At 36.2% G+C, this 15,352-nt stretch overlaps 2 protein-coding genes across 3 annotated transcripts in view; one reads left to right on the top strand and one right to left on the bottom strand.

The window, feature by feature from the left end:
• The window catches only part of LOC122558288 (uncharacterized), a 250,518-nt gene that overhangs the window by 21,657 nt on the left and 213,509 nt on the right, over positions 1-15,352 (top strand). The gene's annotated exons all lie outside the window — the stretch shown is intronic.
• The window catches only part of pmfbp1 (polyamine modulated factor 1 binding protein 1), a 791,959-nt gene that overhangs the window by 624,604 nt on the left and 152,003 nt on the right, over positions 1-15,352 (bottom strand). For both annotated transcript variants that reach the window (XM_087995767.1, XM_087995768.1), the window contains exon 5: positions 5,303-5,425. In XM_087995767.1, coding sequence (XP_087851893.1) covers positions 5,303-5,425 — 123 coding nt within the window. The remainder of the gene's footprint in view (positions 1-5,302; positions 5,426-15,352) is intronic.

Genomic DNA, 15,352 nt, shown 5'->3' with positions numbered 1-15,352 from the left:
GACGTTGTACACAATCAAATATTCGCACCAGCTCCATTATTTAATTATCAAAGAACAGAACCTGAGTATATGGTCCATAAAACTAATACTTTTCCTTCAAGACAAACAGCAGGACAAAAACTAGGAAGAAAGAAAGCTCTTATGACTGATTCAGTAGCATTAAGGTTGTCTCCCCATTTTTATTTAGCTTCATTCAAATTAAATACAATTCATAATATATTTATTTGTTGAAAATAAGTGTTCAATTTCCTTCTTTTAACAAACTATATTCAGTCAGATGAGAACATCCACTTTATTCTACTAAAATTGCAATGCTTGTCACATGTGCATAAAAGTACCTCCCCTTTTAATGTTTCCAGAACAAATATTAGTTTTAATTGCCTTCTGTCTTTAAAATAATAATCTTATGAACTTGTCCGCAGCATAACTAATTGCAATATGCATGACTGATGTCATTCCAAGGATTTGGAAAAGTTCTGAATTATGGCAAATTAATAGAGATCCTACCAACTTCAGAAATACATTGAAGTGAAAGTGGCTGACAATTTAAAAATAAAAGCAGCAGATAATAAAACAAAATCTATATGAAGAAATAAACAGCAAAGCACTAATTATGTTGAAACAACTTGTCAATGATTATTAACTGAACTTCACAATATAGTTAATATAAAGTTCATTGCCGGAAGCCTTACTTCAATAATACAAGTGTTGTCTCGAAATCAGAAGATTTTGAATTCCAGATGTGATTAAAATTTGTAATACTATTTGGGAACTTGGGTTTTTGGTTTTCAGTTTTGTGAAGATCACTTTCTTCAAACTTCAAAAACTAATTTTATTTAGCAATGGATCAAGCCAACCTTTTCAACAAATCATGCAATTTAAGCTAAATGTCCAAGCAAGCTACTTGAGGAGATGATTGTTGAAGTGTTTACAAATTTAAGATTTACAATTCAGAATGACAGACAGAGTGGCCCTATGCAAGTCGAGTTCAGAGGAAAAAAGTTTCATACCAGCAGAGGAGAGTTCTGTTTTGATTGTCTCTAGGCCATTAGAACTAGAATGAAGTTTTAAGCTGTTTTAGCATTCCAAGCAGACAGGGCTGGAAAATGTCCTGATCTTTTCTAAGCTTAATGACTTAGCCTATCTCTGTGTGGCTCAGGAGGAGACAGAAACAGAGAGAATCATATCCTGCAAATGTGCAGAAATTCACCAAAAGGAATTGCTTACAACCTTGCCAGTTGAATACCAAGTTAAAGTGAAGACAAGAGTGATACTACAATAGGGTTGAGTGTTTGACAAAGACATTGCTGGGAAAGAAGGGTTGATATCTTTCTTTTCAATGTTTAAAATAAAATCTTTCCACTATAACACTTTTTTCTTTTCTTCTGTTTGATGAACCTTGATGTCCATTTGTTAAAAGTACATTGGCATTCTTATATTAATATATTTGGTGACTCACCACAATTTTAACCAAATTGCAAAAGTAAAACTTATGATCTATCAAGGCAGGTTTCATTTTGCGATATGACTTGTCCAGTCTTAACAACAGAAGGGATCGTAACACAGTCTTAATCCAGAGACTTGAGTGTAACAAATCTTGTCTGACAGTTGTCCACAGAACTGAAAAGGGTTTTTTTTTAAGTGAGACATTAAACTGAGGTCATGTCTTCCATGTCAGATGGACATACAACACCATGGCAATTTTAGAAAAATATCATGGAAATTTAAACAGGTGTCATGAAGGTATTTTGGCCAACATTCATCCCTCAACCAACTTCATTACAACAGAATATCTCATTATCATCTTGCTATGCATAAGCCGAGTGTCACTACAGCGACTGGGTTTTAACATCTTCAGATGATGATCAGTCATATAATAGTTCTAGCATAGAACAAAGCTATTTTGCTAATCACATCCATGTTAGCTCTGTGTAAGAGAAACTCTATGAAGCAAAGTCCCCTGTCTTTTCCCAGCAGCCCTGCAACATTTTGCTCTTCAAGTAATTACCCAATTCTGTTTTGAAAGCCACAATCGAAACTTTCCCATTACACTGTCAGACAATGCACTCCAGATCTTAAAGACTCACTGTACAAACAAATTTTCTACAACTCATCATTTCTTCTTCTTTGGCTCTGGATACTTCCAGTAATAGCTATTCCTTCCTACTTACTTTGTCCAAATCCTTCATGATCTTGAACACCACTATCAAATCTACTCTCAACTTTCTCTTCTCCATAGAGAACAGCTCCACTGCTACAATCTTTGCATGTAACTGAAATTCTTCAATGCCAGAAACATTTTAGCTGCATCCTCCACAATACCTGCAGATCTTTCTGAATGTGTGGTATCCAGACCTAGACACAAAACTGTAGAGGCCACAATGTTTTATACAGGTTTTGTACACTTTACTTGCTTTTATACTTTCTGCCCCTATATAGTACAGAGCCCCATGTGCTTCATTAACCATCCTTTAAACTCGTCATGTCAATGGTAACTTCTTGGTCAACAAACTCTCAGGTTTCTCTGCTCTTGATTCCCCATAAAATTGAACCCTTTGTTTTACATTTCTTCTATTCATTCTTGTTGCCAAAGGAACCACTTCACTATACATTTCTGCATTAAACTTCATCTACAACGTGACCATCCATTACACCAGCCTTTGTGTGTTCTTTTTAAGGTTCACATGTCAGGCTGTTGACTGATGATTCTATGAGGCAGGTCTCCATATCTTGGAGACTCATTCAATTGACTTTCTTTCTTTAGACTTTGTAACAGTTGCTAAGAGTCTGGAGACATATCTGAGCCCAATTAGATAAGGATAGCTGGTTTCCTTCCCTGAAGGACATTAATTAACTGGGATTTTTCTTACCAACAGCTGACAATGGTTTCATGGTCACCAGTAAACTAGCATTTATTTCCAGATTTATCCACTGAATTCAAATTTTGCCATGTCTCCAGAACATTAGCCTGGGCCTGCAGATTATTAGAACATAGAACATAGAACATAGAAGAATACAGCGCAGTACAGGCCCTTTGGCCCTCGATGTTGCGCCGATCCAAGCCCACCTAACCTATACTAACCCACTATCCTCCATATACCTATCCAATGCCCGCTTAAATGCCCATAAAGAGGGAGAGTCCACCACTGCTACTGGCAGGGCATTCCATGAACTTACGACTCGCTGAGTGAAGAACCTACCCCTAACTTCAGTCCTATATCTACCCCCCCTTAATTTAAAGCTATGCCCCCTTGTAATACCCGACTCCATACGCGGGAAAAGGTTCACACTGTCAACCCTATCTAACCCCCTAATCATCTTGTACACCTCAATCAAGTCACCCCTAAACCGTCTTTTCTCTAATGAAAACAGCCCCAAGTGTCTCAGTCTTTCCTCATACGATCTTCCTTCCATACCAGGCAACATCCTGGTAAACCTCCTCTGCACCCGTTCCAGTGCCTCCACGTCCTTCCTATAGTATGGCGACCAAAACTGCACACAATATTTCAGATGCGGCCGCACCAGAGTCTTATACAACTGCATCATGACCTCAGGACTCCGGAACTCAATTCCTCTACCAATAAAAGCCAGTACGCCATATGCCTTCCTCACCGCACTATTTACTTGGGTGGCAACTTTCAGAGATCTGTGTACATGGACACCAAGATCCCTCTGCTCATCCACACTACCAAGTATCCGACCATTAGCCCAGTACCCCATCTTTTTGTTATTCTTCCCAAAGTGAATCACCTCACACTTAGCTACATTGAATTCCATTTGCCACCTTTCTGCCCAGCTCTGCAGCTTCTCTATATCCTGCTGTAACCTGCCACATCCTTCCTCACTGTCAACAACTCCTCCAACTTTCGTATCATCTGCAAACTTGCTCACCCAACCTTCTAACCCCTCTTCCAGGTCATTTATAAAAATGACAAACAGCAATGGTCCCAAAACAGATCCTTGCGGAACACCGCTAGTGACGGCACTCCATGAAGAAAATTTGCCATCAACTACTACCCTCTGTCTTCTTCCATCCAGCCAATTCCTAATCCAAACCTCCAACTCACCCTCAATGCCATATCTCCGTATTTTCTGCAGTAGCCTACCATGGGGAACCTTATCAAACGCCTTACTAAAATCCATATATACCACATCTACCGCTTTCCCCTCATCAACCTCCTTCGTCACCTTTTCAAAGAATTCAATAAGGTTTGTGAGGCACGACCTGCCCTTCACAAAACCATGCTGACTATCCTTGATCACATTATTCCTATCCAGATGTGCATAAATCCTATCCCTTACAATTCTCTCTAAGACTTTGCCCACAACAGAAGTGAGACTCACCGGCCTATAGTTACTAGGGTTATCCCTACTCCCCTTTTTGAACAAGGGAACCACATTTGCTATCCTCCAGTCTTCTGGCACTACTCCTGTAGACAAAGAGGACATAAAAATTGGTGACCTCAATTTTAAGTATACCTAGCCTATTTAATACTTTCTCTTTGTCAATTTTAAGTCCATCAACGATCTCAACTACCTATTCTTCTACAATGGCTTGAGCAGAATCTACTTTCTGAATATAGACTGATGCAAAAATGTAATTAATCTCAGCTATGCCCTAGCCTTCATCTAAAAATCCCTTTACTGGTCCACTCCTTTTTTTCTATTTTGCTATTCAAATATTGACGGAAGACTCTGGGATTTTCTTTTAATTACCTGGTAGTGTATCCTGATACACTGTTTCTGAAAGCAGTTTTGAAAGAAATGTAAATTCACTTTACATGACGAACAGAACTGGTACATTTAACTTAATTCTACGCAAATCAGAGCTGAAACTTGGAAGATTACACTATTTGATTAATGATAAATATGACAGATTAATGTCTTTGTTTATAAAGCACAATATTTACCTAATCTACCAAAGCAGTAATTTCAAATACTTAATGCATACTAACCAAATATTCCCTGCTTCTGAACTTTTCCAATAGAGTGGGAATTTGATAAAATTGTGAAATGTGATATATTTACAATAATGAATGGGGAAAGAAGAGGGTTCAAAGAAGTGTAGTCAAACTTTGCCCGAGATGAGCACTGATTCACCAACAGTACATTTTCAATTTATACACTTGGCTTACTTCAGGAAATTTCACAATAAATGGAGATTTTGTCCGATACTGCAAGCAACTGGTACCAATAAAAGATTTATTTCTTATAATTCATAATAAATCTGATTTCATGACACAAAAGTATTAGATATAAAATAAATGAATGGTTACTGAAATTATTATTTAAAATAAAGCACCTCGTCTGCTCTGGTGTATTCAGGTTTAGCCCTCAGATTGTAAATCTCTGTCTTCAAGTTTGTGTTCTCTTCTTGTAAGTTTAATAGTGCATCTTCAGAAGACCCAAGTTTAATTTTCACTTCCTTAACAAAAAAAAGAAAATAGATTTTGAACATTTTAGAAACATGTAAAATTGATCTTTGTTAATCTGTGGCAAAACTGTTGGAAGAATGCGAGGACAGCAGATGCTGGAGATCAGAGTCAAAAAGTGTAGTGCTGGAAAAGCACAGCCAGTCAGGCAGCCTCCAAGGAGCAGGACAGTCGGTGTTTGATAAGCAGCGTGTGCTGGAAATGTCGACTCTTCTGCTCCTCAGATGCTGCCTTTACAGGCTGTGCTTTTCCAGCATCACACGTTTTGACTGTGGCAATACTGTTGACAACGAGAGACTTTTAAAATCATTTCTCCTTACTTTAGTGCCAAAATTATTTAAAATTCTTGTCTGGGAGAAGCAAAAGTACACTTGTTCCTACTAAAGTTGTGTCATAGAAATGAGAAGGAGGCAGTGTGTCAAATTGCACATTACATAGACCTCTAATGATAAACTATGCTGACCTCCTAATGCCTAAATATAATTTTTAATCTATTGGGAAGCCAAATTAGAAGACCTTTCTTGACTGAATATGGTAATTTGACTGAAGGACGGAATTGTTACTTCTCGCTGCAGTGGTATGAAAATACTGTTCCATCTAATATGAGCAGATGGGACTCAAGTTTAAAGAAAACACTATCTTAATTTGTTTCACTGCAAAGTGTAAAACATCAAACTGCCACAGTTTCACTCTGCAAGGAAAGAAATGGAATAATTTATAACCAATAAAAGAGGAAAGAGTGGAAATCAATTTGTGAAACAATTCATTTATAACAAAGAATATAATACTGGTTCAATTATTGTCAATTATGTTATAAACACTTCTTTAAAAAGTTAAGTTTTTTTTATTAATTTTGTGAGGGAGTGACAGACCCAACAAAAATGAACCCTCCAGCACTTCTCATATCAGAATGATTTTGGGGTGTGGAGATAGCAGAGCTCAATTTATGAAAAAAACAATTAAATTTCAAGCCTTTATATTCAAACTATCAAGAAAAATAAGCTTTTCATGTGTTACATTTTGAAAAGTCAAAACTTTACACATTTTTTTTAACTAATCATAAGCAACATGGGAGATTGGCAAGCTGTTATGAGTTTCCATTTCCAACGTGCTGGAATGGAACACCTTAAATGAAATTTGGAAAACTTTGTACATTTGTCAGCTCTTTAGTCCTTTAATCCCCAGGTTTTCACCTCCAAACAACAGCACTTTCATAATCCAATCACACTCATTTTAAAAAGTATGCATTCATTATGGTTTCTGTTATTATTTAGAATGAACTGTCGGACGATTACTAAACAAATTCATGGGACAAGGATTAGCTACTTGGCTAAGTTAAACTGAACTTTAAATTGAAATTTTGAATCAAAAACATCTTAACAAATGTTAAATAAATGTTAACACATTATACATTTAACAGTGTCAATCAGTCAAGCATTGTGGAATCAGTAACAATTAAATGTATAAAAACAGTATTAAGGGAGACAAAATAAATTATGCTTATGGCATCAACAACTATAATTCATAATACACATAATGCCATAATGGAACATCTCACATAATTTTATCTTTCAGGAAATGGAGCCCTTTTCCAATAAACATGAACAAGAATTCATATACATATGCAGTGGCTTTACATTCAAGTAACAACTTGGCTGTATGACACATTCACTTTATTTTAATGCAGTTATTATGTCTCGACAGTGGAGTTTTTCTCTGTAATATGCTACTGATCATCACACATGGATGCATACCATTTACCTTATATTTGTGGTTGTTATCTGGCAGGATATGAATTCGAACCTGTGTATTCTGAAATTGAATCTGAGCTTAAGTTGATCTTCTAAAATTTGAAAAATGCTTTCAGGGTCTTTATTGTCATTGCCATAAATACTGGAGTATTTCATTCTGCTTAACCTTTCAATGTCAAATCTGAGAAGTTTGACCACTTCTTTCACAGATATCTGACAATAGAAAGATTGAGTCCTTCTTTAAACAGCTTATATTTTGACAGAATATCAATGGATTGCCAGTACATGATGAGAAATTTGCAAGCATCTTAAGTGTAACTTTATGCCTTCTAAAATATCTGCATAAAGATCTGTACTGCAGTATAATGCTGTTCTGGGCTTTTGTTACTATTCGCTTCTGTTCTCTTTCCTCAATCATTAAATGTCACTGCCCCTTTAAAAGTTGGAGACTCATATCTGTAAATGACATTCATGTAGAAAGAAAACAGTGATGACATCATGCACTTTCAAATTTCCAAGCCATTTCAGACAAGAAAATGGAAGAAATGACCCAACATCTGGACATTGGTAAAGGGTTTTAAATATGGAAAACATTTTTCTTAGTTTTCAAACTTTATTTTTTTTCTAGAAGCTTTTTCTTCAGTTAAGTTATCCATCAATGCTTTAAATTTTGTTTTGAAGCTGAGCCCTTTGTAAACTGCTGCTTCTTTTAAAGAGAGAGATGGAGTACTCACTGTGTTTCAGTACAGGTTTGAAGTCTTTAGCTATGGTTGTAGCACTTTAGATTTTACTGAGCTCAGACAAATCGATGGATGATTGTTAAGAAAAGGACTTTTCACAAAGTTTTACACTGCTGTCATATTTTTACCCTTTAACTTATTGCCACTAACCAGCAGTCACAATTAGTTTTCAGTGCTAGTATTCTGCCACCATGATGCACTTTGTGGTTTTATCTGTTAGTCTACATAACATGTACCACAAAGAGTTGTGTTCTTGCTGATGTCTTGAAGTTCATTTGCAGTCCTAATTATTTCTATGACTACAATAACTCCAAATTCCATGGTTGCCACACCTTTAGTTGTTAAGGCTCTAACTTCTGAAGTACTTTCCCTACACAATGTTGCCTCTCTACCTAATTTATTTCTATAAGACACTCCTTAAAATAAACATCCAGCGTATGGTCAGTGTAATATTTTCCTTCCTTTTGCTCCTGTGAAAACATCCTGGGATATTTTACTACAATAATGGCACTATATAAATATCAGTTGTTTTTTTTCTTAATAATTCTGTTCATTATGCTATTTCTATGTTAAGTATGAACCTTCCACCACAGGCTTTAGAATCAAACAACCTCTATATTATTTTATACATAACTTAAATTTCAAGAAATTAATTATATGAATGCATACTTTCACCCAAAGCTAGAGTCAAATTTATCACCCTAATGAGGAGGTTGATAATTGAAGGATTTGGAGCTCTGGATGCAGTGAAATAATGTGTTTTGAACAACTTTATTTGAAACTAGCAATAAAATGATTTAGTAATTTGCAAACTAATGTATGAAACAAATGTAAATAAGATAATCGCTTCAATTCAACATTTTTGAATGCATTGCACTTTCAGGCACCAGGTATCACTGACAGCAATTCAAAACATGATGTGTAAAATATCTTCTGTAAAACTAACAATTCACCCAAATCATTTTTCACTTGGTTGATTGTGGTAAGGTTATTAAATATTGCAGGAGCACCTTCTAAACATATCAGAAAAAAATTAGGGAAGCAATTTAAAATTATAATTGTAAAATAAGTTGTAGATTAATTTATGTAATTTTACACTCAGAGTTTGCTAATATAAGCTCTATATCTGGGAACTGTATTCCTGCCTATGCGTGCACAATATTCAGATCTACCTCCAGTTCCAAACAGCAAGATGCCTCAAATTCCATTATCTATTTCATAACAGTTCAATTGTAACAGCTGAGTTAGCGTTTTCTGCAAACTAAGTAACCCTTGCAAAATCTAATCAAGTGACGGAGATAAAACTTGCTGAACTTATTGCACAATCCTATCAAAAACATAGTCAACTCATTACTTTCTACTGTCATATGGCAAGCAGCAATAAATCAATACAGAAAAGCATGTATGCTGTTCCTGGTGCGATAAGGACTCATATTATAGAAAGAAGAGGTTGATTTGTTAATAACACATAATAGTAACCATTCGTACCATGCATTAAATAACGTATTTCAGTTTCTATTTAATACAGTCAAGACAAAATTGGATTTTTTTTCAGTTCTCTCTGTAATTCTCACATCCATCATTTATTATTAAAGAGGTCAAAGCACAGCTGGACAACAGTATTTTATGAAAAACTATAAATAAAAAATATTACCTTACACACATACCGGCAAATATAGGTGGGCTTTCTCTTTCAAAAATTATAAAACGAGAGGAGATTTCCTTTGTTTAGTTATTCTGTGATATTGGTATTTACTGATCACTCTGTTTAATAAAATGTGAATGGGATCTGATCTTCAAAATTCAAAGTTATTAACAAATATATTTACAATGAAACCATATAGGAAGTGTAAATTATCTTTTTATATAGCTCATATTAGAGTAGAGTGTTTTTAGACACAATGAATTTCATTGTTGTCAGGTGCATTACTTGATTACCCTTTATGTCATTCGATGTCGCAAAGTTTTCCCTTACCATATCACAATCACTGCTTTATCCAAAAATATTTGTTCATGATTATTTTTCTAGCCATTATACCAGAGATAATAAATGTAAATACAATATGGAATTTTAAATACTGATGTAACTATCACTTCAAGGTTCAGTATCAACTACCAGCAATATTTCTCATATAGTACTCGTGTAATAAACAAATACCAGATAGCCTGTGACAAGTTAATGAACATGTTCCCGTTGAGCTTACAAATTCAGACAAACAATGGATATATTAATTAGCTCACAGTACTGGGCTTTGTTGCTTGTTAATTTAACACTCTGAGTAACTCTAACTTTAACTACTACATAATTTTCATTCACATTTTCGGAAAAGGTGACATGGCAGAGGTTGGTCATAACAGAATCATTTTGTCAGGAGAATGAATTTCTTCAACATTACTCCTTTAGTGATGAGCAACACAAATTTACAAAAAAAAACAGATTTTCATTGATTTGACTAACAAAGAAAGTCAGTATTCAAAATATTTAATTTGAAGTTCTTCATTCAGGCTACACCAAACCATCACTTATCTTGCCAAACTATTATGGTGACTACAAGACTTGTATCACCAAATCATTTTGGGCTGACCCCAGAACCTCTAACACTCCTCTATTTAGTTTCCCACCTTGTTCCAACCCTCTCCCCTCCCATTTAAAATCTCTACCACTCTCACACTCTTTACAGCTATATCAACAAAATATCATCACTGTTTTATTCCCTCAAGAGACTTTTTTATCCTCAGTTGTTTCAACCTCTACCTCAACATGTCATGCCTTCATTCTTCTGATTTCACCACCCTCCCTTAATCTTTCCCTCTTTATAAATTACCCTACCCATATTCATCATCACCCCCTTGGCCTTGCTTTCTCAAATGATCTCATTACTCCTAGCATGTCAATCATAGATAAGGCCATCTCTGGTCACTTTCATGTATCACTCCACTCACATGCCCCTTTCCCCTCTTCGTTGTCATCCTCTAGAGAAAAGTCTCTCTCCTATTTACTTACAAAATAACTTCTAAAGTTTCATCTATCTAGCTTTGGTCCTCCATCCGCAATGGGTTTTCAGCAGCTACTAATTTGCTCATCTTAGCTTCTAAATTTGAACCTTATGCACCAATAAAACCAACACCGTCTCTCACTCTATTCTTTTCCTTGGTATGCCCTTAGTTTGAACTCCATTATGCAAACTTGGACATATACAGTTGGGATATGGTTCATCATCTATTACCAGATCTAGTAAAGTCACATAAAGCACTGTCAGGTCCAGATCTCATCTGCAAAGCTATGCACTGCTCCAGGACCAAGAATGAAATCCAAAATTAAGCCCATCTTTTTTCGACTAATGGAAACCCTTCTTAAACCCTTCTTCTTTGCCTTCTCCATCTTCACCTCTAACAAGTGCCAGCAGCTCCTCTGCAAACTCTCCTTCCTTTCCAAGGCTCCAGATGTGAAGTTGCCTTCCAAATCCAAGCCTGTCTTTTTGAGACCTCCATGTCTAAATCCTTACATTTGGATTTACATGCTTCCACAATACTAAAACAAGCAAAATCACAAAATATATCCTATGCTCCTATGACCATGTAAACAATCTCCTTTCATTCTTCTTGACCTATATGCAACCATTCATGCAATTGAAAATACCACCCTCTGACCGCTTCTCCATCATGGCCCTCTGGATGGGACTGCAATTACCTGGTTCTCGACTGTCCATTCAAAGGCAGACATTTCTTCTGTTATGCCAAAGGTCTATGTCAAGATATTCCTTGGCCCTCCTTGGCAAAGTCTTCCATCCTCTACTTTTTGAAGGATAATGCTAAATCGTCATTTGTGTGGCATGCAAATGCTGACTCCTCACATTACTACAAACTGGTTCTAATACTCACATAGGTTCAATGAACCGTGAATCTAACCATAGGAGGATCATTATCACTGTGGTCACAGTGCTACAAAGGCACATGGAAATGAATGTGGAGCAGATGCACCAGCAAGCCCACACCAAACTCCTGCAGCTGCCAAATAGCCTCCACGTAAATAATTTACAGCTGAAGGTCCCCTCAGGATGTGGAAGAGGTACAGATGTCTACTATCCTCAATGCCAGTTCCTCTAAATGGCCAAGACACTTTGTCACCAGAGACTGAAGATGCCCCACATCACAAAATTAAGCCAACTGCTGTAGGAGGACCTGTGACCTGTGACCTTTCAACCCCAGAATGAATGTGCTGTATAATACTTGCATACTATGCTCTGCACAACTGCAGCAGGCAACAAGGGGATGTGATGGACTCTGAAGAGCTGGGATAGTGGCAGCAGTCTTCTGAGAAGCAAGATGAGAACATTGAGAAGGAGAAACATCACCTTCAGGATGATAGAATGAAGCAGCATTGGCGCAAGCCAGACAGGACATAATTGGCACCTTCATTCCAATAGATCTGAGCTAGATGTAGTAATTACTCTTTGGCTGTAAATTCATTGTTGCTTGAGAGGTAAGCAGCCCCCATTTGCTCCAAGAGAAATATTTTTCTGTTTTCTCTGCTTGGCTTAATGCTGAATAAAACGGTTCCAACTATTCGATAAGTTCAATATTTTCAACCATGTGACTCTCCCACATTGAACAATGAGGAGACGTTATGCCATGCTGCATATTAGGGAAAGATGGCACTCCCTTAGAAAGGGTTCTGAGAATAGAACAAAGGACAAATAACCTGTGCAGCTTGATTTTTGTAGCTGTGACGATGTACAATAGAAATATATCTACGAATATGAGCTTGCATTTGTGATGAGGTGGCACCTGTAGAACGAATGTGCCCTCAGAAGTATTTCTTTTTCATTCTACTCCCACTATATACATCGTGAAGGGTTGAGAAGCATGACCTTATAGCTTCACACAGGGAAGAATTACAGTAAACAAAGTGAATCCACATAAAACACATTAAGATTGTAATTTGTGCAGTGTGAAGGAGTACCATGCAGTATCTGTTGTATAAGGTAATGGCTCTGAAAGAGTTAATATTGAAGACTGCATTAAGCTCCACCCAATCTGATGATGTCATACAAGCTTGGAAGAACATCTTAAGATCTCAGAGTACACTCTTTTATCTGTAAGTCTCCTCATAGCCCTTATTACAATGGGTAATGTTGAAAATAACTTGTACCTGATGGCTACCAAGCAATAAATTGCATCTGTAAAGACAAGAACCTTTTCTTCTTAAAACTCAATAGTGGTTAATCCTTCAACACTATAAATCAATTCGGCCCTTAGATCCAGATAAAGAAAGTTAGATGGCAGAATTCTCCTACCTACAAAGACCATATCAACTCAAAATTCTCCATGGAGCATGATAATCTCAGTCAGTGCAGGAATTGAACCCATGCTATTGGCATCATTCTGCACTGCAAAATGGTTGTCCAAGTAACTGAGCTAACTGATGAAAAATGTGAAGGGACACATCTGGTCGGAAGAATAACAAGCCAAAATAAAACACTATTTTGAATTGAATTCTTGTGAATCCTGAATATTATGTTTTGTTATTACATATGTAGCTATACACAATATTGATAACAGCAACACATATCCCCTTGTATTTACTGAACCTAGAGACATTCTGTTTACCCTCCTCAATAAATAGGTGAAACAGAGTAATGAAGAAATACAATATAAGGAGTTAATAAATAGGTTTCAAACATGGACTATATGCAACTCCAATCAAATGACTATCTAAGTATAAATTTAAACTACATGAATTTAAGCTTTACCAAAATCATCACTTAGTTCAGACAAGACACATGAATAATCCAAGTTTTGCTTGGATGAGAGAATAGTCAAATCAATATTTTAAAATCTTTTCCCAATATTTTAAAATCTATGTGCTGTTTTTCCTCCTTCTCCCTGTGCTGCTCACATATGTCTCATCATGTATCCATTTTTTACCCACCTTTCATGACAGAGAAAGACTCCAGCATCTACATCCTGGTCCAAAAGCAATCTTTAGCACATGCTTGGAAAAGTGTTCCATTCAATTTTCCTTCTTTTCCATAACAAATTTTATTATGTCCCTTCAGGAACAAAACTGTCATCCTTACTTGGTCTGACCTACATGTGATTCCAGACCAACAGAAATGTGGTTGACTGTTAACTGCCCTCTGAGCAATTAGGGATGGGCAATAAATGCTGCCGAGCCAGAAACACACTCATCCCGTGAATGAATAAAGAATAAAGGATGCACATGAATGTGCTCCCTCCTTCATCTCACCCAATCAACATATTCTTCTTGTCTTTCTTTGTCAAGTTCATAAGCTTTTTCCCAAAAAGAATGCCACACGCTTACCAAGAGACTGTTAATTTTGTCTCAAATTATTATTTCTAAAACATTAAATCGCATTACCAGGGTTGAGCTAGCTGGTTTGTTGCTGTTGGGCACATCTTTATACCATTTTGTTTTGTCTTTGAATTCTACTTAGATTAAATAAACTCCCAGTTTTGATTCGCATTTATATTGCATTGTTAGCATATATTGTTACTTCTAATGATTTATGAATCTGTACCTCTAGAACTCTTTCCTCCTTCATTTTATGTAGATTCTTATTTTCTAAGGAATAAATGGGTTCCATGTTCCTGCTACAAAATATACTACCTCATACTTGTCTATATTGAAATTCATTTGTTTTTACATGTCTATTCTTCAAATGTATTAACATTTTCTATTTTGTTATGTCTTCCTCAGTATTAGCTGTATGATAATTTGGATGATGATATTCCAAAAGAATGTATGTCATGAACAATTATACGTAACTTAAACTAATGGTGAAATGGGCAGTAAACATTGGAGGTACTTTGTATTATGGTCATTTTCTTGCATAATCCTCATTGTCAAAACCTAAGTGAAATTTTCCAAACAAGAAAACATGATCTTATAGCTTCAGACAGGGAAGAATTACAGTAAACAAAGTGAATCACATAAAACACATTAAGATTGTAATTTGTGCAGTGTGGAGGAGTACCATACTGTATCTGTTGTATAAGGTAATGGTTCTGAAAGAGTTAATATTGAAGACTGCATTAAGCTCCACCCAATCTGATGATGTCATACAAGCTTGGCAGAACATCTTAAGATCTCAGAGTACACTCTTTTTCCGTAAGTCTCCTCATAGCCATTATTACAATGGCTAATGATGAATATAACTTGTACCTGATGGCTATCAGGCAAATAATTTCATCTGTTAAGACAAGAAACCTTTATTCTCAAAACTCAGTGGTGGTTAATCCTTCAACACAATAAATCAATTAGGCCCTTAGATCCAGATAAATAAAGTTAGATGGGAGAATTCTCCTACCTACAAAGACCATATCAACTAAAAATTCTCCATAGACTATACACTAAATCTCAGTCAAGATACATAACAGAGACAAAGCACTTTCACAGAGGTAGTAT

Source organism: Chiloscyllium plagiosum, unplaced genomic scaffold, assembly GCF_037043375.1.
Source record: "Chiloscyllium plagiosum isolate Xiang-an unplaced genomic scaffold, Cpla_swu_hap1 HiC_scaffold_17, whole genome shotgun sequence".
Taxonomy (NCBI): Eukaryota; Metazoa; Chordata; class Chondrichthyes; order Orectolobiformes; family Hemiscylliidae; genus Chiloscyllium; species Chiloscyllium plagiosum.
This window is presented reverse-complemented; position numbering and strand designations above follow the sequence as displayed.